Raw genomic sequence first — 24276 nt, 5'->3', positions numbered from 1 at the left:
GTTTCATCATCTGGTGTCTGAGAAACACGAGGCACTCCATAATGATAAAGACGAGTGTAAAGTGGCTCTGTAAAATTGTGGCACGTTTGAGGACATTTGTAAACATTAGCGTGCCTCTGTGCCTGTCAGTGGGCCTCAGCGTGCCCTGCCCAACACCCCCTGCAGCAGATAAATCTTTATCACAGACGCACAAGACTTCCCTCATAACTGGAGAGGCTGTTTACGAGACTGACAGCCAGTGAGTTACCATAGGTTAAATGGTGTGGCACAGCTCAATATCTGATCCGTTACTATTTTAATACACCAGTACATGATGACAGCAGGCCCGTTACAGAATACAGCAAGACACATAGTAATAGTTATGAGATGTAAAAGTATTCTAGAAAGGTGTAAACATTGTGCCACTTGAATTTTATGGTCCAACTTTGAATATAGTTGAGGTTTTTGTTATTTGTTGAGGGTTTTTTTCCTTCAAATTCTAATAAATTTCAATTACAAAGTTTTGAAATTAAAATATTCCCCAAGATTTCAAATGCAATTCCAGCAAACTTTCTGTTTGTTGCAACATCAATTCCACATATTATTATTATTATTATTATTATTATACTGTGGTATAGTTTTAAAAGCCAAATAAGACAATGAATATACTTAAGACAGTTTGAAATGTAGTAACCTACCATAATCACTAATATTTAATTACCATGTTTGGTTGATGTTTTCACAAATTACATTTCTATTAATGTTCAGTGAATTTGACAGGGTTTCAAATGTCAAAATTAAGATTAAAATCCTTACATTTTATTTCAGTGACGTACATCCAAATGAAAACTGAGTAGTTCAATTTCAGAGCACAACATTTAAATTAAAGACTCGTGATTCGAATTCATTTGACGTGATGTGGCAATTTTTACACAGCTTCCCATGCCCTGTGAAGCCCAATTTTATGGGAAGGGGATGTTTCATTTGTAAATATTTACCCCGCACGCTATATATCATTTTTCTCTTCTCTTTACATGACATCCTCTGGGTGGAAATTTACAGACATAATCAATGGGGCTGTAAAAGGGGAGACATTTAGGAGCTTATAAAAGTCTTCCTTAAAAGGAGCCTGGTGTGTTCTGTAGTAAATCACCCCAAGGGGAAGGGCTCAGCGTACTCACCGTGCGCTTTGAGCAGGATTACAAATGTTAAGTGAGACCAGCCGCTCGAAAATGACTCTGGCGGGGCCGCGGCTTTAAGACAGGTTTAATGAAGGAACATGACAAACGCTTCCAGGTAGAGTCTGGACTGCTGAAGTGGCCCGTTATTGCTTCAGAGAATAATGAATAATGCCATGTGAGACATCTGCTGGAGAGCATGCACTCTACAGTCATCCCTGTCAACTTTATATATCTATTTCCCCTGCGACACAAAAGAGCAGTAGAGCAGCATATTTCCTTTAAACCTTGGGACAACAAGCAACAGCAGGTTCAGTGAGGTCAGGGACTGATGTATCTCAGGGCTGATAAAAACAGCCGTGCAACCACTGACATAAATGGTTACTAGGGAAGAGTGGCTGCACCGTACAGAATGGCCATTATCAATAGTTACTTTGTTTTCATAGAAATACATGCAGACATATCACCGCTGCCCTCATCAACATCCACAGCAGACTTCAGCTTCTGTCACGTATGCGTACCACGGTGTACAACAAGTGCAATTTTTCATGGATTCCCTGCAAAACAGCATTTCTAACTCATCTTTCATGATCACAAATTGAAAAGATGTTTCAGATCATCAGAGTAGAAGTGGAGGTAGATGTGGACTGCGTAACTTAGCACACGACTTTTGACTTTTCCTAAGCTCTTGTCAGTCATGCTGCTCTGAAGTACAACAGGCTGATTAGTTGCCCTCCACTACTGTAAAGCCAAATAAACCTTTTTTTAGCCTTTTATACGTAACCTCTTTTCACACCTAGTCAACAGCTAGCCATTTGGGACCAGGCTGTTTCCAAGAATGAAAGCATTCACTCCTAAATGTACGTCATTGATGCTTAAAGTGTTTGTGATTGCTACAATACAACATCTCCCATCTCTCTGTCTTCAACTGCTCTTGAATACACTGTAGCAAGCGACAGAGAACGAGCTGCACCCAAGATGCCACTCAGTGATGTAACAGTTAATATACAATACACAGTGTCTACTTCTGCCTGTAGTAACACACTACTAATAAACAGGGCGGATGAAGGGTTGTCAAGAGAATCAGACGGGCAGATATGTGTGCAGGCAGACAGAATAAGACAAAATCTTCACGTATTTGAGAGGCAGCATTGTGTGTTATGAGCAGAGGGACTTTATTAGCACAGTTTATCCATGATTGAGAACACTAAAATTAAGCTAACAGAGAGCGGGAACATTATATTTCAAAGAGCGGAAGCCAACTTGGTTGTGTACTAAATTGCAGTGTGGATGTAGAGCACAAAGAGTTTGACAGAGTGGGTTAGAAACACAACCGGAGCTTCAGAACAGGAGCCATGTGTGAGCATGGAACAATATCATTATTACAGAGCTCACATAGGAAATGTGTTGTGTGCCACACCAGTGCTGATGCATCACAATCAAAGTATCAAGAGACAAGCATGAGGAAATGACTTGTCAACATGTTGCAAAACGGAAGATGCTGTGTATATATATATATATATATATATATACATATACATATATAAGATATATATATCTTGTGAGCTTTCAGCTGTACAACAAAAAAAACCTCCAAATATCTTAAATGTCTAAATAAAGCCATTTCACAAAGCACAGAAAGAATGATGTCATTTCCAATATAAATACTGGCTCACTAAAGTTGCCAAAAGTGGCTCATTAATCCAAATGATCATGTAAATGTTTCAGACATATTAGTTGACAGCTCATAAGGACAAATCTAAGAGGACACTGTGTTTATAATGCCAACATCTCAGGTTTATAAGTAACTGTGTGTTACTGGAACATCATAAATATCATAAATATCATAAATATCATAAAACATCATAAATATGTAGATGTAATTCTATTTCCCACATGGGTGCCCAAGGCTAATGGACACTTTGTAGTGTGCAAATATGACATGCCGTAAATATGGAAGACAATTTAAGTATGGACTTAATTTCAATGTATAATCCACTGTGGAGGATAAGTCATGTGTTAAATAGGAATTTGAACTGGTGGCATGCTTTGCTGCAGAGGCAGTGATTGACAAGCTTTTTACTACTCAGAGCTGCAGAGTGCGGCAGGTTACAGTTCCATGTGATTTCAAAGTGGCCTGAACGCTGATGTAATAAGTTAAGGCACTGCAGTGAGCATATGATTAGGCACACATTAGGGCAACCTGATGTTTTGATAGCGTTTTAGGAGGGGCCACCGTGCACTAATGCTTTTTTTCCTGTGCTGTGAATGCTGTAAATCAGAGCTTTTCTCCGCAGTGTGCTAATTGCGCCTCTGACCCAACTTCACAAACCAACTCTTCCCTAATGTGCATTTAGTTAGCTTAGAGTGAGATCAGGCACAAGACAGCGTGAAACAAGGAGCGGGATAAAGCAAAGCATGGTGGAAGTGACCTGCAGAGAACCTAAACAGGTCACTGTTGAACCTGGCTGATATCAGAACCAATCACACTGCATTACGGTCTTTAAATGGAGGCATCCGGGAGTTGAGCAAACACTTGAGAATGCTATAGATAAATAAGGCTGGGACAAATGCAATAAATCATATCTGGATATTCTTTTTGCTGTACACACCAGCAGCTAAAATCAATACTGCATGACAGAAACTGACAGTATCAAGACTGAGTCACAGAAATAGCACCAGAATTCAACATATTAGTACTCTAATGCAATCATCCATTTAACCATTAATGGATGACTGTAACCATTTAGCAACATTTATTGTGTTCAAGCCAAAAAAAAAAAAAAAGGTTGCACAATTTGATTTACCTAATGACATATGGAAGCATTAGTACGGAGAGCTGGCTTGATTTTATATACATGTTTGTTAGTACTTTTGGGCTGATTGGTTGTTAACTTGTCACTGCTTGTTGCAGTTGTTCTTATATATTAAGTAATTAATCATCTTATTTAGTTTAATTGTGTATGATTTACCCTATTTATTTATTGAAAACACCACCACCATTTATTAATTTTCACAAAATTGCTAATTTAATTAAAAATCTGTTTAATGTCTGGCTCTACTTTGAAATACATTTTCAGCTGCCGGTAGGTTATGTAGTTAAAACTAATGCATTTTACATGACTTCACCACATCATTTTGGAGTGCTGTGGAATTTTATTTCATTACAGAGGTATTTCTAATATTTTTTTTCTACCCATGAGGTGGACAAAATATTAGAAACACCCCTCAGTGTGTTGCAGTACAGCTCTCCAGCACCACAAACTACAGCCTCCAAACTGAATACAAAGTTAATTCAACACCTCTGTCACTTTTAACTACAAGGGAACATTATAACCTTCATGAAGGTGAGATTTACTGCAGGACTGTCGGCTTTAGCTAGGTGCACTTGATAAATTGGTGACTGAGTGCGTTATTAGATTATGTTACAAACATTTATTTTTTCTGATGCTGCACACATTTCAGAAAGTATGTACCTTAAATTATTTATAACTGCATCCCACTTTGACTGGCAGAAAATAAATGTTATACACATGATGGATGGATTTTCCTTCCTAAATATGTGCGAGCTATGTCTGCGTTATATGTTTTAGAATAATCCAACAAGTCATGTGTGATTCAAAAGAATGTGTAACATAATGCTCTTCCTGGAATCTTTTTCCATTGAGTCATCCAAACACATCAGCTTAAAATCACTCTTACCTATAAGCCATGAGTGACACGGACCAAAGGCTGCAGTCGTTCCACTGAAAAACGATTAGACTCCATAAAATGATGGGAATTCTGACAGGTAGTTTGAGTCTTCCTGTACGGACATGTACACTGGAGGTGATAGCATCAGAATTCCTGTCCTGTTGGAGGAAAAAATAACGATGAAAAAGTTTCACAGAGCATTTAAGGAATGAGGGCAACTTTGCAATAACTTTTTGTAATTAGCCAGAAAAAATAGTTAAAAAGGAAACAGGTGCTGCGGTGATATTGATGCTGTTTTCTACATGAAAATAACAACACGCTTACAAATAACCTGTAAGACAACAAACCGTCATTGTTGTCTTGAATCTTTCTTATCTGATCGAAACTGAAATACCGTACAGGGTGTGAGCAGCACAGGCCAACAAGTCGCGCAGCAACAAAAGTCCATTTGTTCGTAGGGTCACATCTCACAGAGAGTCAAAGATTTATCGAGATTCACTAACTAGCTGGCAAAAGGTGTTGGGGAACGTGTTCAGTTATATGAAACCAGCAAAGCTAAAAAATTAACCCTGAAATGAAAATGAGCTGCTCAGAGCTGAATGGAGAAAAGGGCTGAAAAGATGTATGTTGAATCCTGTCATTGTGGGACATTTCTGCCTTTTATCTTTAACTCATAGAACAGAGACTAAATAGCACAATTACAAAACTTACTGATGTAATGATCATCTAATCCTGCCACTTTTAAAATGCACCAGATTCACTCGTGCCTTATGTAGCAGTGACATTCATTTCAGCACAGACTCTACATGCTAATATTTCCATCTCTTTTCAGCTTCACATTGCAGGAAAAGGATGGCTGAACTATAAGATGTCAAGCTACTGAGGCAAACTGTCTCCAGCTGTCAATGTGATTCCCGCAAAAAGGCTGAGACCAAACAGCGCAGACAGGCTAAAGAAGAGCACAACCAGCGGCCCCCAACCCTAAAGACGCTACAGGACTGACTGTAGAGAGGCAGCACATTTGGTTGGGACAGAGGAGCGCTGTGACTGCTCCTGTGGACAGGAGACGGGCCGCTCCAACGCAGACACCAGAGTTGAACCTCCCAGTGCCATCTAAATACTGTCTGCAAAAGACAATGCTGAAGTTTTCAATGTGTTCCAGGAAATCGTTGGATACACTGTATGTGGCCTGTGGTTTCAGAAAAATGACTATAAAACAAATTTTGTACAGTATATTATCTCGTAACTTATCTATTTATGATGATACACTGAATTTGCAGCAAAATATGATAGTTGTCTAACTTAATTCAAGGTCATAATTCTGCCATGGCTGTCTTCACTGTGCAGTTAAGAAACATTAATGTTCTTGGCACAAATTAATAGCAGCTAAACCAAAGGGCTGGACTTTAAATATTCAATTCTGTTTTCTGTTTTCAGTCTTAATCTCTCTGTTTGGAGCACAATCGTTATCTTGCTTCAATCCCCTTGTCTATGTTAAGTTATACCACCACTAAGGAAAATGTTCATTTCTGATTGGCTGGCTGATAAAATCTTACATCAGGACATAATTCCAACCTAATAGCTGTCAAAAGTTCAACCATCAGTACAAATCATTGTGCAAGGTACAGTATTAGAGACTACAAGTAACATTACAAGTTCATTGTTACCAGTGAACTCCAAACCTTTTATTCCTTTGGTAAGCGGCCATGGCGTACGATCAATAACGCAGTCTAAAATGTCCAAATATAGAAAAATAATGCACTTTATGGAGGAAACATTGCCTCCACCTCATCCATTATTTTGTTATATCCAGACACTTTGTCAAGCGTTAGTACTTAACATCACCTGTTGCATTGAGAAATAAAGAAAATTGAGAAAATATCGAAAAAACTGTGTTACACTGTGTGCGCTGTGTGCAAACTCGCCACTATGGAGGAAAAGATAGGCCATATTGTAAATCATATAAACAGCTGAATGTATTGAGGCAATGAAATATTCAAACCCATCTATGTGGATGGTTAGCACTGTTGCCTCACAGCAAGACGGTTCCAGCTTCGAATCTGCCAGCCAGATGGTTTGTAGTTTGAACCTTTCTGTGTGGAGTTTGCATGTTCTTCATGTGCTTGTGTTGGTTCTCTCCAGGTACTCCTGCTTCCTCCCACAGTCCAAAGACACGCAGGTTAGGTTAATAGGTGACTCTAAATTGGTGTGAGTGTGAATGGTTGTCTGTCTCTGTGTGTCTGCCCTGTGATTGACTGGCGCCCAGTCCCGGGTGTACCAGCTGGGATTGGCTCCAGCGCCCCCACGACCCTGACGGATAAGCCGTATAAATGATAGATGAATGGATGCATCTATGTGGATTAATATCCTCTTAGCCTCTTTAGGTTTCATCGATTGAGGTAGAAAATGCGTCCAAGATCACAAATAAAAAAACAGAACCGTATTTAAGTGCTCAAATTCAAGAGGTCATTTTCAACTCTAAAAATACAAGTCAGAAATTTGATCGGTAAAATTCAGACACCAAAGTTCAAGATAAAAAAACTCAAACTGAATAGAATCAATAAGTCTCATCGGTTTACGTCGTGTCAGTTGAAATGATAATTACCAGCTAGAAAATCAGATAAAATTTTGAGTCTTCATTTGCCTCCATACATCACAATCATCTATCAGTGTGTCACCTCATTATGACCCCAGTGGACACGAACTGTGATCAGTGTGACTCATTTTTCCCCCACAGGTTGTTTCATTACGAGGAGTATTTGATGTGAAAAACCGAGGCATTTTGAGAAAAGTCACAACAAAATAAACATCATTTTGTGTAAAAACCATCATCCCTGGCTCTGCTACTGTTTGACCAGACATCATGTTAAGTTATGAGAGGAATTTACAAGATTTGGGACTTTAAAAAAAATAAACCAAGAGCTGAATGCAAGGCATTTGAAAACAAACTGCGACCAGTATCAGCTGTGCCAGTTGGGCTGTGTGACTACTGAAATACCATCAAAAAAAAAAAGCCACAACAACTCTGAGTGGAAACAATTATCCTGTCTGAGAGTAAAGCCACATTCTTATCAGCTGATTCCTGTTACAATGTTTTCCATGAACAGGCATAGATTGAAATCACTTCTAAACATTTTTGTAGGGAGAAGAAAAGAGAAGCAACCACTTAAGGTACAACTGGAACTACTTGATGAGATGTGAATACAGATGTTACAAAAGTCCCCAGATTCATTTCTAACAATCGCAAACTTCATACTGGAACTTTTCTGTTCTGCCAACATTTTTTTTCCTGAGAGACTGACAGTACAGTTTTCATCAGGACTGACAACATATTTGCAGAACACAGGGCGTTTCAGACAAAAAAACAAGTCCTGTGACCCTAAACTTAGTCCTCAGAGCTAACCAGTTAGAAGCTGTTTAATCTAATTGAGTCAACAGCTCCATAATTAGATAAAGTATCATAGATTCATCCAGTCAATGCTGTGGCGTGACTGCGTCCAGCTTGCAACCTCTGCCATGGCATCCTCTTTCTCACCACTCACACGACATGACAGGAGATTAGCAGATCTCAAAATCCAGAAAAGTATTTTTCTGCGAGCCTGGAGTCATCTAATCAGCAGTCATTACAGGGATTTTTCCTCTGTACCTGCTTTTCTGGCCCATTTTGTTGTTTGACAGTATTTTTTCTTCTTATTCTAATGGACAACTGGGCAAACAGAGATAGCCTGACATTTAACTGCAGCCACAAAGCAGTTGGCAGGAGGAAAACAAGCCCAGCAATCGACAATGTCAAAAGGTAAATGTTTTGCTGTTTGTTGCTCCCTCAGGATGAAACGGAAGGGCCTTTTCTGACGCACAAGGAAAAATCCATCACAGCATGGGAAAAGATACACATAATGACAGCTGCCCGCCACTCCACTGTGTAATATCCGTCTTAGGCATTTAACACGTTTTAACAGGAGGATGTAATTCAAATTACTCCTGTCCAGCTAATTGGCAGGACTAACTACCTGATTCAGTGATCTACTGCCATCTAGTGCAGTGATTTGTGATTACTCACGTCACATGAAGTGAAGTACACAAGCTGGCTCACTGATTTTTTTTTTTTTTTTCCGTCTGCAGCAAGATGTGGACTTTGATTATTGGTTTTCAGCTACTGTGAAATCCACTGTTACCTCCTCATCCCTGTACAATGGCAATTTTCTGACCAAGAGAAAACTTTCCCATACACCTGGTGTACAAACACTGTGGTGTTTTGTCATTAGGCTACTTGGGGGGAAGTTGGGTGTCTCTTTTTCATTGGTGTCTATATTACCCTGCTACATTTTATACAATCAGAGGCTAATTCAGATTGCACAAGAAATATAATTGCACAATCTAGATGCAAGCCTGTGGATCAGTGAGATCCATGGCAGTAAGTTATCCTCCTCACAGTATGCAAAAATATGTCCAGCTCATGTTGACTCTACAAACAATAGATGAACCAACAATTAAGTGCTGCCTCTGTGTCTTAATTAGTTCAAGAGGGCTTCATGTCCACTGTGGAGCCTCCAAAGCAGATCTAATGAGCAGCAGAGGGTCCTCTTTGAACTGCTAACTAATAACTGCTGCACTCGGACTAGCCTGTTTGATGGCAGCACAAGTAAACTCACCAGAAATTAGGCTGCGACAAACTCATCCATCAGCGTTGCCGGGGCGACGGTATCTAACTACGTGCCGTTGCCTGGCAACAGAGTCTAAACAAAAGGCTCGCGGCTAGCGGGCTGATTTAGCTGCCTGGGTTCAAGATGAGCCAGCCCGGCAGCAGCCCTGATGAACAAGGGGTCAACCAAAATGGTGAGCCAGGGGGTCCTGAAACAAGGCTGTTATCCGCCTTCAAGAAGGACACCCGGGAGAGGAAAGTTTACCTGGCGGGGAGAGGTGAGTCCGATCATCCGCTCATCTTTTCTCACGCCTGTTCACAAACCTAAATTCTGCACCCGGAAGCAGGAGCAAGAGCGACAGCCTTTATATTCCGGGCTCCAATTAATAATGACGACGACGTTTGTGTGCCCCTAATTAACACGTCCTTACTGGATATGACAAATCAGTCTTTACTAACAGGCTATGTACCGCAGTCCTATAAAGTAGCAGTAATTAAACCTCTCCTGAAAAAGCCTACTCTTGATTCAGGTGTGTTAGCTAACTATAGACCTATATCCAACCTTCCCTTTCTCTCCAAGATCCTGGAGAAAGTTGTAGCTAATCAGCTGTGTAATTTTCTAAACTCTAATAGCCTATTTGAGGATTTTCAGTCAGGTTTTAGAGCGAACCACAGCACAGAAACAGCACTGGTGAAGGTTACAAACGACCTCCTTATGGCATCAGACAGAGGACTTCTCTCTGTCCTGGTCTTGTTAGACCTGAGTGCTGCTTTCGACACCATTGACCACGGGCGTGGTAGTGGGGGGAAAGGTGGACCTGACTACCCAGGGCCCGAGTAGGGAGAGGGGCCCATGAAAATCCTGATATATATATATTTTTTTGTGATGTTTTCATTTCGAATGAATTGGGCCCTCCAATTAATTGGTGTCATAATTTATTTCAAATATATTGATAACATCAACTGAGAGAATGAACTATGTCAAAGTCCTCCCAACATATTGGACATTCTGGGGGCCCCTTCTTGGAGGCGCAAAATGGTTTAGTCCGCCTGACAGCGACCGGCGACAAGTGTAACGTCAGTGAGTCCAGATTGAATGACCTGGGGGCTAGACATCATGCTGCCCAAGAAGCACAAGTCGGGGTATCAGAAGAGGAAAGAAAAAGAAAGAAGGCAGAATGAGGGGAGGCAGTGGCAGCTGTTGACTGCTTTCTGTGAACCGAGTTTGCTTGTTATGCAAAGTCCAATTAAAGTTAACGATGTTTGTATGCTCATGTGAAGTCTTTAGCTTACCTAGTTGCCAACCAGGCTGCTTGCGGCCATGGATGGCTATTGAGAGTGTACAGGGCCCAGAATTTGGTGCTACGCCACTGCCATTGACCATCACATCCTGTTACAGAGACTGGAACAGTTCATTGGTATAAGAGGAACTGCATTAAGCTGGTTTAAGTCCTATTTATTAGATCGATTTCAGTTTGTACATATTAACAATGAATCCTCTGTCCACACTAAGGTTAGACATGGAGTTCCACAAGGTTCAGTGCTTGGACCAATACTCTTTATCTTATATATGCTTCCTCTGGGTAATATTATCAGGAAGCACTCCATTAATTTCCACTGTTATGCAGACGATACACAATTATATTTATCAATAAAGCCAGATGAACCCAATCAGTTGGCTAAACTTCAAATCTGCCTTAAGGTTCTGAAACACTAAATATGGAGGTGACACGCGACTTTGAAATCGAGCGTTCCTACAGAACCGGCCCGAGACATAGCGGGGATCGTCACATCATTGTACGGTTTTTGAAGTTCAGAGCCCGGGAGGAGGTTCTCCGAGCAGCCCGAGAGAAGGGCCGGGTCGAAAGGCAAGGCAAGCGGATTTCGTTCTTCCAGGACCTCTCACAGGATGTCATCCAGCGGCGCAAAAAGTTTGACGGAGTGAAAAAACGGCTGAGGGAGAAGAATGTGCAATACGCGATGCTGTACCCGGCCATGCTGAGCGTGGTTATTGAAAATATCCGACATACCTTCACTACACCTGAGGCAGCTGAAGATTTCCTCTCAACAGGACCTTGAAAGACTTATCCAATGCCTGCTGGCGGATTTACTATGGAGGACAAGCTGTTTCCAATTGGGTAACATGGCTGGCATGCTTAAGATACTGTCCCAGGGCTTCAGTCTTAACAAATGGAAGGAGGTCTACACCTTTTTCACTCTTTAGAGGTACAAGACAGGGCTGTCCCCTAAGCCCATTAATTTTTGCGCTGGCACTGGAACCTTTAGCAATCGCCATTAGGGAAAACGTCAATATAAAGGGTATTAAAACAGGGCAGGCAGAACATAAAATGTTGCTGTATGCAGATGATATTTTGTTGGTGTCTACAAATCCAGAAACAGCTGTACCTCACATGCTATCAGTGATCGAGTCCTTCTCTGCTATTTCAGGATATAAAGTTAACTGGGGCAAGTCAGAAGCAATGCCTTTGTCTAAGGTGTGTCCGCAGGATGTCAGACAGGGCTGGCAGTTTAGGTGGCTTCCATCTAGTTTGACATACTTAGGTATTCATCTAACTCCAGGTCTGAAGGATATAATGATGGAAAATCTTCTCCCCCTCATACTGAAAATTGCAAAACTGGGCTAAACTGGGACTCTCTCTTTTGGGCAAAATAAATATTTTAAAAATGATAGTTGCCCCACAAATTAACTATATCACTTATATGTTACCCCTGAATTTCCCTCTTCCTATACTGAAAAAGTATAACAAGGTGGTAGAGACCTTCCTATGGACAGGTAAAAGACCATCCTTCAATAGAACGAACTTGTACGCTGTCAAAGAGGATGGAGGCCTCGGAATGCCAAGAGTAGATTGGTATCACTATGCCTTTTCGCTTAATCAGTTATCTAAAATATATAGTACAGATGGTCAAGTTCCAGCATGGGTATTAATTGAGAGGGAAATTACAGAACCTTTTCCCAGTCATGCCTTTATAACACACACAGAGGGAGAAATCCCATTTAATAACCCACTACTGAGGTTTGCAAGGGAGACATGGAGGACGTCACACCAAATTGTAGGGTCAAAGCCTCTTTTCACTCGAAGATCATCAATTTGGAATAATAAATTGTTGAAGGTGGACAGAAAGGCCTTATCCTGGCATAAGTGGACTAAAGCAGGGATTGTATACATTGAGGATGTCTTGGAGGGAGATAAATTCATCTCATTTGAACAGATGATGACTAAATACCACATACCTAAAACAGATTTCTGCAAGTACCTCCAATTGAGAAGTTGCTTTTTGTCCACGCAAAAGAGGATACTCCTAACAAAGCAAACATTGATACAGGAAATGATACAGGACAATCAGCTGACCAAAAAAACAGCATCTGCATTTTATAGCTTAATGAGACATTCTCACCCGCCAGGACTTGCAGGCCTTAAGAAGGTTTGGGAGGAAGATTTGGGGGGGGGGGGGGGGGGGGGGGGGGGGATAACCAAAGAGATATGGAAGGATATTACAGGGTCATGGTATAAGATATCAAGGGAGATACAGACCAGACTAATTATGTACAAAATCATTCATAGATGTTATTGGACCCCATCTAAGATGGCCAAATTAAAACTGTGGGACTCAGATTTATGTTGGAGATGCCATAGGAGTAAAGGCACACTCTTACACATGTTTTACGATTGTCAATGGATCCAGAATTTATGGATGAATGTAATAGGATTTGTCAACAAAGTACTGGGTACAAAATTGGTGCAAAACCCTGCACTTTGTATATTAGGAATAGGTGTGAGGGGGGAGGGACTAACAACCCAGCAGACCCTGTGGTGTAGGCTGGCCCTCTCCACGGGGTGCAGAATCGTACTTAGCCAATAAATAAATATATAAATAAATAAAATAGCCAATTATGAACAGTCAATCTTTAAAATTAATAATAGACTAAATATATTTCAGAGGACTTCAGAGGACCCTTCATGGATGAAATATTACACAAAAGAATAGGCTGAACGGATGGTAATGTGTATTACTCTCATGATGATATATTGGACTTGTCTCTTGGCAACATAAAGGATGGTTATTATATAGTGATGTGTGACACCTACACTGCTGCTGTGCTACAATGTTTTATTGTCTTGGCCTATGTCTCTTATATTCTTCTCTTGGAAAGATGTATTATATAATTATTTATCCAGTGTAACACAACAGATTCAATTTTGCCTTTTTCTGGTTTTGTCTACTTGCGTAACCCCCTTTTTTCTTTTTTCTTTCTTTCTTTATTTTTATAATTTTATATGTATATTTGTGTGTATGTATATTTGTGTGTGTATATATATATATATATATATATATATATTATATTTGTTTCATGGTTCTCAGACTGTTTAAGTTCTGTTGTTGTGGAAAAAATGGAAAAACTAATAAAAAGTGAGTTACAAAAAAAATAAAAATATAAAAATAAATAAATCTGCCTTAAGGACATAAAGTCCTGGATGAGCAGCAACTTTCTGCTGCTAAATTCAGATAAAACTGAAGTTATTTTGCTTGGCCCCAGACACATCAGAGACAGCTTTTCTACTACCATAACTGCTCTGAACGGCATTACTCTGGCCTCCAGCTCCACTGTGAGGAATCTGGGAGCCTTATTTGATCAGGATTTGTCCTTTAACTCCCACATTAAACAGATTTCTAGAACTGCCTTTTTCCATCTACGTAATATTGCCAAAATCAGGCCCATCATATCCACTGATGATGCAGAAAAATTGGTCCATGCATTTGTCACTTCTAGGTTGGACTATTGTAACTCATTATTATCAGGCTGCCCCAATAAGTCGTTAAAGACTCTCCAGCTGGTCCAGAACGCTGCTGCTCGTGTTCTGACGAGAACTAAAAGAAGAGACCACATCCTGTACTGGCTTCTCTTCATTGGCTTCCAGTAAAATCTAGAATAGAGTTTAAAATCCTTCTCCTCACCTACAAGGCTCTTAAGGGTCAGGCCCCATCATATCTTAAAGAGCTTATAGTACCGTACTACCCTACTAGAGCACTGCACTCCCAGAATGCAGGTCTACTGGTGGTTCCCAAAGTCGCCAAAAGTAGTGCAGGAGGCAGAGCCTTCAGCTATCAGGCTCCTCTCCTGTGGAACCTCCTTCCAGTTTGGGTTCGGGGGGCAGACACCCTCTCTACATTTAAGAGTAGACTAAAAACCTTCCTTTTTGACAAAGCATATATTTAAGGGCTGGCTCAGGCCTTAGACCAGCCCCTAGTTATGCTGCTATAGGCTCAGACTGCCGGGGGACTCCTATGGTGCACTGAGCTCCTCTATTCTCTATCCTCCTCTTCCTCTCCATCGTTATGTCTCATGTCAGCCAAATGTCTGCCTCTAACTTGCTATCTTCCCCGGAGCCTTTCTGTGCTTTCTCATCTCTCAGGTTCCTGTTGATCCTGTGGATCCTGGTCCTGGCCCTGCTGATGTGGTTCTCTGGTTCCTGTGGGTCCTGGTCCCGGTCCCGCTGATGTGGTTCTCTGGTTCCTGTGGATCCTGGTCCTGGTTCTGCTGATGTGGTTCCCTGGTTCCTATGGATCCTGGTCCTGTGCATCTGTCCAAGGCTACAGCCTGTCCGTCCTTGGGAGCTGGATCTCTCCTTCATTGTGGTGCTCCCGGAGGTTTCTCTTTTCCCACTGGGTTTTTTGAGTTTTTCCTTCCCGAAGAAGGAGGGTCATAAAGGGCAGGTGATGCCTCGGACAGATCCACCGGACTGATCCTTTGGCCTCATCGACTGCTGGACTCTTTATTAGATTGTTTGTTCGCTTACACTTGTTTATTTCAGTGAACTTTGTAAAGCACTATGAGACACTCTGTTGTGATATTGGGCTATACAAATAAAATTGAATTGAATTGGTTGGACTTTTAAAATGATGCTGTGTAGCCAAAACACGTGAGAGTAGCACAGAGTAATGTGGCTGAACACATCTGTCATGTAGTATCTGATAAGTACAGATACTGTCAATGTTAGTTCTGCACTTACGGAGCTGCTGCTCCTGGATTTATTTGCATGTTTGTGGAACACCTCTACTTATACATTGCATTAAATTAGTCACCAAGACAATAACTTTTTAAGCACATTGCCTGTAGAGGATCTGTACCTTAGGCACTGCCACATTGCTTGAATCTTTTTTAATCTCTGAATTATTACATCTTGTTTGTTTCTTGATTAGGGCTGTTATTGTTACAGCTATTATTGATTAATCAGGTCATCATTTTATCAATTATTAAGCCAGAAAAATGGTGACAAGTGCTTAAATGTGACATTCTCAAATGTTTTCGTCATAGAGACACCACACAAAATTTACATTTGAGAAGACAAAAATAACATGATTATCAAAGCAGTTGGTGATTAAATAGCTGATAATGAATCGACTAATCGTTACTTCATTTTCTTTTTTTCTTGAAAAGCTCTATTCTTGATGACATGATGACTGCAAATTACACATTAAAAATGAAATGCACTACTTAAGGAAGAGTTTTCACTCTATTTTAGGGCTGTAATCTCTCGGACTGTGTTGGTTGATGGCGCATTTGCATTAATTGTCTTTTGCAGAGTATTACAGTGAGAAAGGGAAGACTTTTGAACTGCGTCTAGTTGGAAAACTAAAGCAGCAGCTAAGCGTTGATCCCACTCTTCGTCCAGAGTATCCACCTTCTCTTGGTCTGACCAAATTCACCAGGCGAGCCACAGAAGCTGCTTTGGGGAAAAGCTCCCGAGCTCTAGTGGAGAACCGGGTAATCTCACCTGTGCACTGTAAACACTGTCATTGATTATATATTGTTTGCACAGAAACAAACACATAGATGAAGCAGTAGCCTGTAATTAATTAATCTGCATCATTACCTGGGGGGGTCACCATGCGAAAGGAATCTGTAATTCTGCATCACATGGATCTATGTCCAGCTTCATCCTCACAGGAAATCAATACAAGGTCAGCAAGTGTTTTAGCATCAGCCTTCTGTTGTAGGTGTTAGGTGTCCAAACTCCTGGTTTTACCGCTGCTGTGCGTCTTGGGGCTGAACTCTTGAGACACTGGCATGATGTCTGTACTGACTGGTGCAGGCCGGTCTACCTCTCCTCCCCTTGTGATGGTAAGTAAAATCCCACTTCCCCTGGGCAGCGTTAAAAGATACAACCGCAAAGTGTGTCGTCTTTAAAAATGATGGTGCACATAGGTAACACGGCGCCTTGTAGCTAATGATGACTTAATTTTCGCGGATGCAGACGATTTAATGGTGATGTGGACATAGAGGACACCTCTGAACAGAAAACATTAATATGCAGTACTCCACAGATGTGAGGCCTGCAAAAGAATGTGCAGTTGAGATGGCAATTTGCACTCCATGCAAAAACTGTAAAAACACTTTGCTCACATCGCAAATGCAGCTCAGACTAGAGGTTAAAAGGTTGGACAATTCAAGCATTTAAAAAAGAAAGCATCATAATAGTATCCTTTCACAGTGGGGGCTGCACACTGTAATCACATCCTGGGGTTTAAAGCAGCATTGATCTTGAGGAGTTTGCAATCCTTTTCCGTAACAATGAAATGTTTTGTCTTCATCCTTCTTGCAGAATCACTGGCTCATATCTTCCGTGCCGCGGGGATCCAAGACATCCGGCGTTATCATTACTGGAATGACAAGCAGCAAAGTGTTTGTTTGGAGAAGCTTCTGGAGGATCTGGAGAGGGCTCCAGAGGGAAGTGTTGTTGTCCTCTCAGCGTCTGCCCACTACCCGACCGGAGCAGACCTCTCTCAGAATCAATGGACTGTGGTTACACAGCTCATCATGGTAACTGACCATAACTACATTTATGCCGACATTGTTTTCATCAGACAGGTAGCTCTTCACTACTATGTCGATCATCATTTGCTGTCCTGGTTCTGTTTCAACAGAGGCGCAGACTTCTCCCTTTCTTCTTGCTACCCACTCAGGCGCTCTGCTATGGGGATTTAGAGCGGGATGCCTGGGCTGTACAATACTGTGCATCGCAGGGGATGGAGCTACTCTGTGCTCAGTCGTTCTCTCACTGCTTTGGATTATATGGTGAGAAGGTGATGGCAAAATGAGCCCATGCTACAAACTAATGCTGTAATAAGTGATGTTAAACCAAGCAAAAAAAAACAGTGCAGCCCAGAGCTCATCTTCCATTAAAAGAAAATACAGGAAGTCCATTTGAACTCGATCTTCTTTTCCTTTGTGCAGTCAGACAGTGTGAGAAGCACAGTCTTACCCTACTGAAATGCATGCTCATCCATTCACAGTCACGCTTTGTGTTGCCTTCCAATTTTGTTCTCTCTCATGTATTAGGGTCAGGTAACTCATTGTGAGGCAGATCCACTTTCTCATTATTTCTTTATGACCTGCAGAATATTCGCTCGCCCAGAGCTGCGCAGCATTTTTTTTTCTCTTCAACCTTATTTTCAAAGCCACAAACATAATAGAGAGCATAACATTAGACTACTACTGCTGGAACACAACGTTCTCCTCTCCCTTTTCTCTTCACCAGGTGAGGCTGTCGGACACCTCCTGTGCGTCTTAAAGCAGAACGCCCTCCTGTCATCTGTGCAGTCTGACGCTGACAAAATAGTTAGATCGCTGTGGGCCCAGCCGTCTGTGGGAGGAGCACAAGTTGTTGCCACAGTGCTCAGTAACCAAGCACACCTTGTTGAGTGGTGAGTCCTGCTCCACTTAAAGAATGTGGCCTGGACAGCTGCATCGCTGCTGTATCAGTACATGTCCACAGTGATGTCTGGACTCTTTTGGCTTTTAAAATGCACTACTGACAAAATCCTTATTTATAAGACTGCTCACTGGATCTTTCATGTGTTGCAGATATTGAACAATCAACTTTAGATATTATTACTCACATGCTGCCCATTGTGTTTCTCAGGCAGGGAGAAGTGAGGCACATCGTGGAGAGGTGCATGCTGATCAGGGAAATTCTGAGGGAGAGGCTGAGGCTTCTGGGAACTCCAGGTTGCTGGGACCACCTGACTCAACAAGGTGGACTCTACTGTTGTACAGGCTTGAATGGTGAGCAGCAGACAGCACAGTCGTTTGTCTTGTTGGACTCTTGTAAAACTATTTTTCTCATACTCTAGAACAACATACGATTGACTGGACAAAACAAAGCACTTACTTATATTCAGAATTAGCTCCTCTGAAACAGATGGCATTTAACAGCACATTTTTTTCTTATAGATTTATGACTCTGAACCGATTCTGGCTCTCTTTGATCATAATGTGCAATTATTGCACTTTATACATGGTAATGGAATATGCTTGGCTGACTTGCACAGTCGCAGACCTTCATCAGTGTGCATTAAAGCAGTATTCACCATGCCATCAAGGAATACTTTTTTTACTTTTTGTGCACTGGCAGAAATAAATAGTGAATTCCTTTCACAGTATTTCTTGTGTTTTTCTTGTGTTTTTTTTTTGTCGACTTCAGGTCAGCAGGTAGAATTTCTGTCAAAGATCCGACACATGTACCTGCTCCCCAGTGGCTGCCTAAACGTGAGCGCAATCAACGGCCGTAACCTGGACTATGTAGCCGAGTCCATCCATCTGGCTATAACTGCTTCACTCTGACCATGTGGCTTTTCATCAAGATCTGAAATCAATGTCAAAGGAACTTTTCAGCCTTACTGAACCTTTCACATGCTGCAGTGCAATGCTTGTTTATGTGGTTAATGTGGTGGTCATTTTACATTACGCTTGCGTTGCTCTGGTTTGAATTGTCTAACATCAAAGGAGCTGTAGTACCTTGTTCGGCTATATGCTTTCACATGATCTGCAGATGATATCCAGACACCAGCACTATCCAATATAACATGAATTAAGACCTCATCAGTAGTTCAAGAATAACCTTTAGAAGAATAAGCCTCAGACAAGCACCCATATATTGCTGTCTGCCTTCAAAGCAAAAGGATGCTCTCCAGCTTAATGTGTTCCTGTCAGCTGCTGTGAACAGTGTCAGAAATATAAATGTCACATGTATAGAGAACACACAGGCAACGTGCACACAGCAGATCTCTCCTGTTTTATAATTGAACTGGGTTTGCTGAATAAACCACCTCAACTCAACAACAACAATGCCAAACCCCCGTGCCTGTTTTAAGTGAGTCTGATATATAACTGTGACCATATCTGACTGCTAGCGTGGCAGAGACCAAAATAGAAAATAATAAGGTGATTCTTATTGAAATCATTTTATTTCAAAAATAAAATTCTTAATGCCATAGGTTGGGTGCATCTCACACAGTAACCTTTTACTGTCACATGGTCCAACTAATGCTTTACTACGAAATATATTTACAAAAGCTGTGAATCTATTATACAGCAAATGATTATTCATTTGGAAACATCAAAGAGGAATCCTTTCCTCTATGGTGCACCTCTGTGCGGGAGTAATGGAGCAATACAAAAATTAGCATTATTTTCTTATTTTGTTACTTTTTTGGCAAACATACAGCTTTTATCTAAGTAACTTTTCATCCGGAGGAGATCTCTATTCATTTGTAAGATATGCCACTATTGTCACTGTATGCTGCTTAGTTCTGGGAAACAGGTTGCGACAAGGTATTTAATGGAGGCTGTGTGCCAGCTCTTTTCATTTTAGTGACCTCAGATGAACAACAAGGATAATCAACATCCACCATCATGCTGACCCTGAGCCATTAGACGCTGTCTGCAGCCCTTTGATTTGCATCTGAGCCTGTTAGTGCTCAGATCGCAGGTTACAAGGCCTGGATAGATTGTTTCCATGGATCCTTATATTCCATGTGCTGTTATCCCAGTTATATGTTGTTATAGATGAATACAGAACATTCCTAAATTACAAATATTACCATGGAAACTGAACTCTCGTAGTAGAAATCTGTTGCTTGCTTTCCAGTTAATGTCAGCATTTAGCCTTTCTAGAAAGTGGCAGGGAGACAGGGGATGCCTGTAACACCTTTGGTCTCAGCACCTATAATTCACTGTTAGAGCTTTCTGTGTTAGAGCTCTGAAACTTTGACACAAAGTACCCAGGCTTCGGTCTACTTAAAAACACGTTTCCAACTTCTCCAACTGTATCACGGAATTCAATAACTGATGCCAAATACAAGGAGCTGTACCTGTGTAAGTTGTTAGAAGAGAGGAATTAAAAAGAGTGCAAAGTATGTGGCGAATATATCTGAAGAAGCTTATTCAGGACGTGCCAACACTGGAACATCTTCCTGTGGCTCACCAAGTACAAGAAGAACTCACCACTAACCCTTGCTGGGAAGCTACAGAAGCCATTAGGGAAGCTGGGTCTGGACGGCCAGTGACTTGGGAAGATGTGAAGTCATGCTCCTGAAAAACATCTGGGTGAAATGGCCAAATGCCTCTGGCTCTGAATCCAGCCTATATGTTGCTGGGTGATGCGGAGCTGGCCCCACAAGACATGGCACGCCATAAATTGATTTGGCGAGATTCATCCTCCTCCAGGCATCCCTAGCAGAGTTCATCGTCTTCTTCAATGAACCACAGACACTTTGATCTAGTAGTTGAAGTCTGTGTGAGCAGTGTTGGGGGAGAGCCATAATTTGCCATAATTAACTGTTGTCTCTGAAATGGGTGAGCTGTCGCGGTTATACAGGAGTAACACCTACTTCTCTGGATCGTCGCTTAATAACATCCCCAAGCCTCTTGAAAAAATAACTTGTCCAGATAAAGCAATCTCCATGCTTCTTCACACATTTACTAAGGTTTCAACATCTGGTAGGAAGAGGTCACACATGAAGTTGACTTGTTGCTGTTACAACGATCCCCCACCTCCCCAGTTTTTAGCCACATTAGCATTAGGCTTTGAGGAGGGCACAGCATTGGCGGTTTATCTGTCTGACATTAATTAACAGCTACCATGCATGTATGTCCTCAGTGAACAGTCATTAGCCACGACTCACTCTGAGTAAGCCCGACCAAGTTCAAACGAAAAGAGTGAATACAGTGGAAATGACATTCTAAATGACAAAACCGTTAAATGATTCCCTCATTTCAGTTCACTGGAGGAAGAATACCACGGTAATTGTCTGAAATATAAAAAGCCTTACTGCTCTTGACAGGGCATGCTTTTACATACCAGACTCTTCTGATTCAGAGATACATGATAAAGCTGCTTACAGTTCTATGTTGAAATATTTACAAAAAAACAAAAAAACTGTGATGTCTAATTCTATTTAACCAGCGGGTGAGTCAGAAGGGCACTGGTTGATGTTGATGCCAGTGAACTGGGCAGCTGTGAAGATTTTTGGCAAGTTCTCAGAAATGATTTTATAGTGTTGCTCTAAAATACTGAACGGGCTGCAAAGATTGCAAAGCATTATGATCAAGTCCTTTATTCTGGTTTCTCCTTCGAGGCAAATCAGAAGCCAAAAGGTAGAAATGTATATTTTAGATATTTTGGTTTCATGATGGCACCTAGTTTTTCATTAATTTGACTGAATACCGTGGGTATTAGGTGCCCATCTACGTAGATGGAGACCTTTCTTGGATACAGCCATTCAAATCTTGCATAAAGACGTAACATCAGTGTTCTATTGTAGGCAGAACAGATGGTCACAGTGGTGTCATATGTACAATAATTTGACCATTTTCAAAAATGGTCACACAAAGGCAACTGGTTATTACCTACAGGATCCAACCAGTTTTTTTGGAAACTGCAGATCTTTTCGAATCAACAGAGGTGTTTTGTCACAGGGGGACCAGAAAAGCTTTACGAAGAAATGATCAAGCCATTATTTATCAATAGATGTGTGCTGCTTGAAAACCTTGTAGGTGTCAGATCAGATCAGTGCGTGGGTGAATGTACCACAATACAAGAGCTTCAGACTTTGAGCAATAATCTACCTTAGCTTTTCTGCTAAAGTGTCTTGTTTGTGTTTGTCCAATACACTCTGCAGCTGGCTAGGCCAAGAAAACCTTTTGTCTTTTTGATAATAAAGAAAAAACTATTAAGAAGTTAAAAAACACTTCATTTTTGACTACAATCACTAAATATAAGTTCAGTTGCATATAGAGGCAAAACAGCACAAGGAATCTACAGTCATGTGAGCAGCTCTAAGGCTTGACTGAGGCACACTGGTGCTTTGGGCTAAAAACGAATGTCCGCATGCTAACAAGCTTAATGATGCGCTGTTAATCAAGTACCAGGTTATATCATTCACCATCTTAGTTTGGCATGTTAGAGCATGTTAGCCTTTCAGTTAAACACAATGTTCATCTGAGACAAATCTGAGTCATTAGATTTGCTGCTATGTGGCCAAAGAGCATTGGACAAATAAAAAAAAAAAATCACTAACCCTAACCCTGAATGATGAATGAAACTTAAAGGTATCACCAGAGCTGTTAATCCTGCGGGGACCAATAATGCCTGGACCAAATTTTATTTGCAATCGATCCAATAGTTGTGGAGACATGATGCTGGAGCAAACATTTGGGGACAGCAAAAGTTGCTCAGATACATCATCTGGAAATGATGAATATCTTTATATATGCAATTTTTGACCAATCTATCTAATAGATGTTTATTTCACTGCGTGAGAGAAAACTTTGACCTGCTTGTGACGCTAAAGGAAAAGTCACCATGATGATAATATAATATAAGAATAATTCAAGCTGCATGTGAGAAACAAAGAGACACCTGACATCTGTGTCTTGATCGTGATGTTTAGAGCTGATATTCAGGAAACCTACAGTGTGATGACACAATCCTGTAAAATGTACTGAGTCAAAAAGATAAGACTATTAAAGCCACGTTAGACTAAACTGTACCACATCAGACAGCCAGTTGTCCACAGGCTTTGAAGGATGATTCCATTGTGACTCATCTGTTCATCTTCCTGTATGGTCTGTTGTGAGCATGTTTGGCCTTGCAAATGAGTGGTCTGAATGCTTGGAATATTGTCTCTGAGGCATTTGGAACATACTCTGATTTTGATGCTATGATGTTGTTGTGCCGAGCAGCTGTTCGCTTAGGTGTCTGTCATGTGTGGTGTTTTTAGGAGGAATCTCCCAACCTTGCTTGAGATCACAATATTTACAGTCATGTATGACCTTGACAACATACAACAGAAAGCCCTTGAATGTGCCAAAATCTGGAAACACTTTACACAAGTCACACAGACAGGGAAACACTCGATAAACGACCACAGCGTCTGTAGTTATTAGCACCGATGCTCGGGCATGGGAATGAGCCATCCCCCTGTTTGAACAAAAGATCTTTTGCTTTGTACTTGTACAGCACGACATATGACTGAAGACTCACATAGATGTCAGATAAATGCCAGAACCACAAGGTGTAAAAGAACAAACTGTTTTGAAACCTTAAAAATTCAAGTGTTTTCATTAATAATATACTCTACACAGCATGTCTAGCTGCAGATTTCCTCTGCAGCTCATGTTGTCTTTGTCTTTATTTGCTTTTTCTCTCTCGTTAAGATCCCTCCCACAATGTCTCTAAAGCAGGTCCTCGGTTTGGAAGGAGACTAACTTCTACAATCGTTTCTTGTGCTGGTTCTTTTGAATTCAGTGACCAACAACGTTGAGACTGACTCGAAAGTCATATGACACATTATGGTAAGAAGGTTGAGTGCGAACTGTAATTTCTGTTGCTCAGTGTTTTGACTTCTTCCAAAAAGCTTGAGGGTAAACTCAGGCTCACCTCTGTCTAGAGAGGCCCTGCTGACAAGGGACTGAGT

The 24276-nt window shown here is 41.1% G+C and overlaps 2 protein-coding genes across 4 annotated transcripts in view; both read left to right on the top strand.

Annotated features, from left to right (window-relative positions):
- Positions 1–24276, top strand: part of adrb3a (adrenoceptor beta 3a) — a 132750-nt gene that overhangs the window by 3273 nt on the left and 105201 nt on the right. The window contains exons 2-3 of one of the 3 annotated variants that reach the window (XR_011584401.1): positions 5683–6453; positions 6507–7671. Coding sequence is in view for 1 of the 3 variants with exons in the window: in XM_070833067.1 (XP_070689168.1) it covers positions 5683–5710 (28 nt within the window). In the remaining 2 variants the exon portion in view is untranslated. Of the gene's footprint in view, positions 1–5682; positions 7672–24276 lie in introns of those variants that run through there. The other 2 variants (XR_011584400.1, XM_070833067.1) reach the window with 2 other exon arrangements.
- On the top strand, positions 9638–19141 carry got1l1 (glutamic-oxaloacetic transaminase 1 like 1). The gene is made up of 8 exons (XM_070834473.1): positions 9638–9770; positions 16101–16282; positions 16516–16639; positions 17121–17338; positions 17443–17593; positions 18057–18222; positions 18441–18583; positions 19002–19141. The coding sequence occupies exons 1-8, from the start codon at positions 9638–9640 to the stop codon at positions 19139–19141; spliced, it is 1257 nt and encodes a 418-aa protein (XP_070690574.1).

This window comes from Pempheris klunzingeri, chromosome 7, assembly GCF_042242105.1.
Source record: "Pempheris klunzingeri isolate RE-2024b chromosome 7, fPemKlu1.hap1, whole genome shotgun sequence".
NCBI lineage: Eukaryota > Metazoa > Chordata > Actinopteri > Acropomatiformes > Pempheridae > Pempheris > Pempheris klunzingeri.
The sequence above is the reverse complement of the archived record's forward strand: the minus strand, read 5'-3'. Positions and strand labels throughout refer to the sequence as shown.